We start from the raw sequence: 8,174 nt of genomic DNA on the forward strand, positions 1-8,174 counted from the left end.
CAAAGAAGAGGAAACATGAATGGTCCACAAGCAAATGGCAGTGTATGACCTCATTACTAAGGAAAATAAACATTAAAGTCTAAGGAGATATAATTTCTCATACCCAGGATTAACAAACATTGAAAAAGTCAGGTAATACCAGGTGCTGAGGAGGACATAGAGAAATGGGAACCTCATGCAGTGCAGATGGTAGTATAGTTGGGTCCAAGCACTTTGAACATAGTCCAAATACTGTTTTCGCATTGGGGGTGTGTGTGTGTGTGTGTGTGTGAATATTCAAATGCCTTATGGTCCCATATATAAAAATATCTATATATGAGCTATATACATGTATATGCCTATGACTCAGCAATTCTAATAAGTAGATATAGAGAGATATATTTAGATATACATGTGCCAGAGAACATCTTGTACACACTAAAAATGTTCACAGAAGCTTTATTCAAAATAACAAAAACTAGAAACAATACAAATGCCCATAAACAATAGATTTAATAATTTAATTGAGATATACTCATATAATAGACTATCATATAGAAATAAAAGTTAATAAACCTCAGATCACACATCAACATAAAATTAAGAGAAGGAAACATATTGGCAAAAATTTTATTTTCATGGTATTATTTATATCAGATTCAAAAAAAGATGAAACTAAACAATTTTCTTAAAATGAAGATTAGTACAGACTTTAGAAGTTGTTGCCTCTTGGAGGTGCAAGAGGAATGGAATCAGAAAGAGGTAACAAAGGCAAGCGTCAGCAAATATTTTTTATAATAGGTCAGGAAACATGTTTTTTTTGTTCACTTTTTTTGTTGCAAATACTCAACTCCACCATTTTAATAAGAAAACAGCACTGACATTATGCAAAAAATGGACATGGCTGTGGAGATGGCTGGGGGTTTGGCAGGCGTAGGGGGCATCCAGAGTGAGAAGGATGTAATATCTGAATGACCACTTGGTCTCCTACCTGAAGAAAGAAAAAGCCTGGAAGCTGATTTTTTTAGCCCAGAGAGCAAAATCTGAGAGAACCTGGAGAAGAAGGGACCCAAGACCAGAGACTGCAGACATTATTTCAAGACCTTCAAGGACCTGAGGGCTCAGATTTTTGCATGTTCTGTGGACATTGCCTATGTTGTTCTACAGATTGGCAATGCCCATCTTACTGCTAATGACTTCAGAGTCAGGTATGAAATGGAGCTGGTTATGCACCAGTCTGTGCAGAGTGACATCAATGGGATTCAAAAAGCAATTCTACTCCTGGGATTATATCCTAAGAATCCTGAAACACCAATCCAAAAGAACTTATGCATCCTAATGTTCATAGCAGCAAAATTTACAATAAGTAAAATGCTGGAAGCAACTTAAGTGCTTATCAGTAAATATGAGTGGATCAAAGAACTATGGTACATTTACACAATGGAATACTACACAGCATAAAGAAAGAAGGAGCTCCTACCCTTTGCAACAGCATGGGTAGAACTGGAGAGAACGTTATGCTAAGTGAAATAAGCCAGGTGATAAAACACGAAACCATATGATCTCACCTATAAGTAGAACCTAATCAACAAAACAAATAAGCAAGCAAAATATAACCAGATGCATTGAAATTAAGAACAAACTGACAGTAACCAGAGGGGAGGTGGGAGGGGATAATGGGGCAGAAAAGCAGAAAGTGTTTTCAGGAACAACTACAAAGGACACATAGACAAAACCAAAGCTGGTGGCATCGGGGGTAGGAGGTGGGGATGGCTGGTGTGGGCGGGAGTGGTGGGGGGAAAATGGAAACAACTGTACTTGAACAATAATAAAAAATAAAATAAAACGTATAATCCTTAGGTCATGAACCAGAATCATCACTACTTTAAAAAAAAAGTCGGTGATGACACCAATATCACTCGGATGCAGCTGGAAACAGAGATTGAGGCTCTCAAAGAGGAGCTGCTTTTCATGAGGAAGAACCACAAGGAGGAAGTACGTGGTGTACAAATCAGATTGCTAGAGAAAATAAATGAATAAAATGGCATTGTTAAAAAAAAACCAGATTGCCAACTCTGGATTGAGTGCAGAGTTGGACCTCAATGACATCATGGCAAACATCCAGGCCCAGTATGACAAGCTGGCTCAGAAGAACACAGAGGATCTAGATAAGTACTGGTCCCAGCAGACCAGGGAAAGCACCATAGTGGTCACCTTGCAAACCTCTGTGACAGGAGCTGCTGGGATGACATTCACAGAGCTGAGACATGTGGTCCAGTCCTTGGAGATCAACCTGGACTCGATGAGAAACCTGAAGGCCAGTTTGGAGAACAGCCTGAAGGAGTTGGAGACCTGCTATGCCATGCAGATGGAACAGCTCAACCAGATCCTGCCACACCTGGAGTCAGAGCTGGCCCAGACCTGGGCAGAGGGGCAGCATCAGGCCCAGTATTATAAAGCCCCGCTGGATATCAAGTTCAAGCTGGAGGCAGGATCATTACCTACCTGGAAAAATAAGATGACTTTGATCTTGATGACACCCTGGATAATAGCTGCTCTATGCAAACAATCCAAAAGACCACCACCTGTAGGATTTTAGACAGCAAAGTGGTTTCTGAGGTCAATGACACCAAAGTTCTGAGGCATGAAGGCAGCAGAAACAGGGCACCCCTTGGAGGGGGCAGGAGGCCAATAAAAACTTCAGAAACCACTAAACATTAAAAAAATAAAAATCAGAGAAAATGGGAATAAAGTCTAAACTTCACCCAGTACCTAATACATCGATGCCAGGTATTATTATTATTCCATTATTTCCCAGCCACCCAAATCTTGGTAGCCACTGTCTGATGGAATTCTTTCATCTCTACACACTTATTCACCTCTGTAGACAGAACCTGTTTTCCTTCTGCAAAGCAGCTGTCACCAGCTCATCATCCATGCCTCTAGGATACCTTCAAATGGTGTCTGAAACTGGACTACTTGGGCTCTACTGTTCATGGGCTCACTACACAGTAGCCAGGTCATTCTGGACAAGTTTCTTAAATTCTCTGGGTCTCAATTTCTTCATGTGTAAAATAGGAGCAGTAATAGTAATATATACCAGGGTTGTATGAGGATTACATAAGTTAATATTTATCTACTTAGATAAGTAAAATCCTTAGATGTACAACATAGTGCTTAATGCAAAATTTTGAACAGTGCTTGTTACATAGTAAGCTACGTATAAATTTTACCAACAACTTGATTGAGTTTGCTCTATTAACACCGCAAATGTTCATATTGGTTCTTGTCACTGTAGAGCTTGCCTTCCTTAGAAATGAAAAATTGTGTGGCAGCTACTTGTGATCTACTATAGAATTGGATTTTAAACATCCAAAGATATAACTTAGAATAATTGGCTTGAATTTTATTTTCATGTATTTTACTTCTCTCTCTCTGCTTCCTTCATTTCTTATTTTTCTATTATTGTTCAGAATAATTAAGATAAAAACTACCCACATCTGTTATTTATCTTTTCCTCCTGGGGCAAGGCAAATGTGTATAGTTCCCTCAAGATAACAGGAACCATATGGAGTCCATGGAATTATCAGTTTACAAATTCAAACTTTGGTGAAGATTGTCCACAAGCAGCCCACGGATCTTGGGTGAAAGAGTTTGCATTGCAATGTTTACATTCAGCAAACATAATGGTGTAAAACATGCTTGCAGCTGGTGTTGCAACAGAGTGAAGGGGCTTAAAAGTGGTTCTGAGTGGTTCTCAAACTTTGCTGTACATTAGAATTGCTTTAGATGCTTTAAAAAAACCCTATTCTCATGTCACATCTCACACTAATTAAATTGGAGGCTGTTGGGTAAAAGCAATGGCATCAGTATTTGTTTTTATTTTTTTTTCTAGGCAATTTCTATGTGCAGGGAAGTATGAAACATGTTAGAGACAACAAGAGCTTGTGAAAAGTTTTTTACATTATTTGGCCACTACAAGAGAAATACTAATAGATCAAAATATACCTTCACTCGGAGCCATTTTTGCATTCCCTTTAGATCATGCACATGTTTGGGTAAAAAATTTATCCAATGCAAATCCTAATTAGTAACCCTGGAGTGCTGTCCCTCAATAACACCCTTTTCAAAAGCAATGAACACTGAGTTGATTGGGCCCAGAGGATTTAGTCTAATCTTGCTCTAGTGAGGCAGAAAGAGAGGAGGAGGAGGAGGAGGAAGAGGAGAAGGAGAAGGAGAGGAGAAGGAGAAGGAGAAGGAGAAGGAGAAGGAGAAGGAGAAGAAGAAGAAGAAGAAGAAGAAGAAGAAGAAGAAGAAGAAGAAGAAGAAGAAGAAGAAGAAGAAGAAGAAGAAGAAGAAGAAGAAGAAGAAAGAAGGAGAAAGAGAAAAAGGAGGTGGAGGAGGATGACAATGATAGGGAGAAGGAGGAGAAACTCAATCATTCATTTAATTTTTAAATCAGTTGCTATTCATTCAACAAGTTGCATCCTGGGCTTAACACAAGCTCTGTGTCTGTTATGCTTAATCACATACAGTTGGCCTTCAAATAGAGATCAGAAGGTGACACACAAGGTACATTTCAGACACCAGCTGGCTCCAATTCAGGGTCCTGGAAAGAGTCTTGCTGAACAGTGGGTCACTTTTCAGAGGATGACCCACTGGATGCCGCTTGGAAGACAATTTGCTTTGATCTTGGAGGGCCTTTTCACTCTTGTGAAAATCTCTGGGTCCCGCAGCTCCCTACAATGGTCTTAGTGTCTGTAGAATCCTTTCCCATGTTGCCTTCTTATTGCAGGAAAACAGTGAGGCACTTGAATTTCCTATGGAGAGCTGTGTTGCCATCAAGAATTGGATCCCTCCTCTTGTTGTTTTTCTTTTCTTTTAAATAGAAATGAGATTTCAAACAATAACTCTCCTATGCTGTATAAAGTTACCTGACTGTAGAACCAGCTTCTGATTGGCTCAGGAGAGTGATTTTGGTAATTAAAGTTTATTTGTAAAATGAGAGACTGTGTTTTGAAATAATATAATTCTGAAGTGATTTCTAGTTCTTAGACTAAAATTGTCCATTTTAAAGCTTCTAGCATGACCTTCACTAGTGTTGAAGTCAGACCAAGGTTCAAGTACCAATTTTACAACTCATCTTAGGCAACTTTCTTATTCTTTCTGGACCTCAATTTCTGCACCTCCAAAAAGGAGCTAATCATTACACTTGCTCTTCAGGTCTAGAGAGTTGTGTGGCCAGCAGCATGGTTCCTGGGTCAGGCTGCGTGGCCTGAGCCTCAGCCCTGGCAGAACTAGCTATGTCACTCTGAGCATAGAATATTTCCATGCTTCATTTCCTTCACTTGTAAAATTGGGATGTTTACAATGAATATTTTGTAAGCTGATTATGAGAATTAAATATTAATGTGCATTACATGTAGCACAGAACCTGGTAGATAATAATTTTAAAATAAAATCATTGCTATCATCATCTTACTATCAGTATAAATAAAACTGCATAAATAAGGTACTTGTAGCTACCTGCGACATGTACCCTGTCATCCGCTCTGGTCTCCTCTTACTTCCTTTTATCCCCAGGGCCTTCTGAACACCTGAGACCTATGGCCTCCCTGAGGACAAGGATAACTGGTTTATCTTTCACTTTGCAACAACTAGCTTTGTTTCTGGTGCTCAGTCAGTCCTTAGGGGATAAATAAATGGGCTAATTAAAAGAACTTCTGGCAATTACTTTCTGAAATGTTATGGGCACGCCTCAAGTAAAGATTTATTCAAATAAAACAGAATCAGATATGACTTAACAATTGTCATGGGCTTGGATATTTGGTTGGGAAAAATACCTCAGAAATGATAGGTAAAGGAGCTGGGTTCCTTGTTTCTTATATGGTCTGGACTCATTGATTCATTCAGCCAACGAACACACACCATCTCGATACAGGTCACTGTGCTCAACTCCAGGAATTCAGCAGGGAACAGACCTTGAATTTAGACAAGATCTGGCCTTTGTGGAACATATATTCTAGTCAATAGAAACATACACTAAGCTGGGAGATAATTAAATGAAATAGATAATAGTAAGTGCTACTAAGAAAATAAGACAAATGGATTGCGAAGTATTTGGGGTGAGGGCCACTCACTCACCTTTTGTGGTGAGGAAGAACTTCACTGAAGAAATGACATTTAAGGTCTGAATGCAAGTAGTGACAGCTCAATATACATGATATTAAGAGATAAATGAAGAGATCCAGGGAAGGTCACCCAAGTCAGGGAAACAGCAGACACAAAGATCCTGGGACACGGAAGTGCTGCTAAAGTGAAGGGACAGCTTGCGGTCTCTGCCACAGTCAGACTCTCTGAACAACAAATATCCATATGAACCCTTTCTCCCATACACACAAAAACAAACTTAACCTCTTTTTCATGGAGATACCCAAATGCCCCATCCATTTACTACATGCAACTCAACATCCATGATCACATCAGATCCCACTTTCTCCCTCAGATCCAATCTTGGTTCCTTCGTCCATGAACTATATAACAAAATATTTGTTTCCACTCTTCCTCACACCATAAAATGCAGTGGCGGGGCAGAGATGAGATAACCATCAAGCAAACTCAGAAAAGGAAAACATGGGAAACACCCAGCAGTCCCTGTCCTGGTGATGACGTCTTGCTAAATAGGCATTAGATAAGCACACCCCCGGTCCTGATACCAACTGGGCAGTGATTCGACTGGGAGGAACTCCCTTGCCAATCTCTCTCCATAACTCCTAATTTTTCCTTGTTATTCCCCTCCATGGATACTTCTGAATTGTAGGAAGTGTTCTCTCCTTGGGAACTATAACATTTTCAGTTGCCTCCTATTGATACAAGCTTAGGAGTCCAAGGGTTGTTTTATGGTTTACAGAGGGATCATGAGTTGTTAGCAATATAATTTTCTCACTTAGAGAACTTTCAATCTATCTGCTTCCATACAAAATTCTTTTGTAGACATTATTCTTGTATGTACTTTATATCTGTGTCTCTTCACCACCATAGCCCCGCTCTCAATTTACCTTAAGGCCTCTTAAAACAAAACTTAGCTTAAGTGGACAGTAGTAACACCCTTCATGTAATTTTCATTGGAAGGCTGAGGACTTCGTATTTTATCTGAACGTTCTTACTGAGCTTCTGTCACGTGAAGGCTTTTGAGTTTTATTTCCTAGCTTTTGGGGTGCAGAAGCAAGTGGTTTTTCCAACCTCGCAAGGTCTTTAATTGCTGATTGCAAATCATACAGTTCTTCCCTCAGCTCATCTCTTTCTTGTAATTTTCAAAATGTAGACAACAAATGGAAAAGCAAGTAACATGCCATAATATTCTTTCTAATTTCTTTTTAACAGGCTCAGTAGGCATGTGTTCTGTCTTCTGAGTTGTCACAGGCTTGCTGCTGCATAAACTGGGTTTTCATCTTTCCACTCTGATTTATTTACTTTTTGATCAAGTCAATACCATCACAACATCTGCTTCCAAGGTACCACTTCCAGCATTACTAATGGTGGGCCATACTGTGAATGAGAAGATGCTGTTGTGCTAATCTGAATGAAAGAGCACAGTGGCTTACACCAGAATTTTAGCAGTGGAATTGACAGGACGTAGTTAAATTCCAGATAAAACTTAATGACAAAATCAACAGGGACAGAGTCATGCATTGGACATAGAGGGACAAGGGAAATAGGTTTAAAAACCTCCCCAGTTTTTGGCCTAACTAAATGAATGGGAATTCCATTTTAGTCAGATTGGAAACATCTGACATTTGACCTGAGTGAGATATGAAAGACAAAAAGGACCCAACCAAACATCTACATGAGGAATTTAGGGGAATAAAAAGAAACAGTTAGTGAAGAGACCTAAAGGATGAAAAGAGCTCGGTTTGTTTGTGGAACAGAAAGGTCAGTGTGGCTAGGTTGACAATTTGTTTTTAATAATAAACAAAGATAATCTTTATTTGCCATCATTAATTCTGTAAGAATTAATGTAATCCTATGACAAAAGCAACACAAGATGTTATCAGTTTTAAAACTTGCTGAAATTGTTTTATAATATAAAAATATTTATCTTTAATTTTATGACAAAAATATTTTGAGGAGTCAGACAGTTCTAAATCATTTTGGTACATTCTATCATGACCTCAGATGAGGCAGGCATGTTAGCT

The 8,174-nt window shown here is 39.0% G+C and overlaps 1 protein-coding gene across 1 annotated transcript; it reads left to right on the forward strand.

Moving 5' to 3' along the window:
- Nucleotides 1-879: 879 nt before the first annotated feature.
- On the forward strand, nucleotides 880-2,700 carry LOC119060030 (keratin, type I cytoskeletal 18-like). The gene is given in 5 exon segments (XM_053656205.1): nucleotides 880-939; nucleotides 1,081-1,253; nucleotides 1,881-2,007; nucleotides 2,042-2,468; nucleotides 2,471-2,700. Coding segments are annotated over 5 exon segments (1,017 nt in total).
- Nucleotides 2,701-8,174: the final 5,474 nt, after the last annotated feature.

This window comes from Artibeus jamaicensis, unplaced genomic scaffold (assembly GCF_021234435.1).
Source record: "Artibeus jamaicensis isolate MK-2021 breed Jamaican fruit bat unplaced genomic scaffold, CSHL_Jam_final scaffold_1964, whole genome shotgun sequence".
Lineage (NCBI taxonomy): Eukaryota > Metazoa > Chordata > Mammalia > Chiroptera > Phyllostomidae > Artibeus > Artibeus jamaicensis.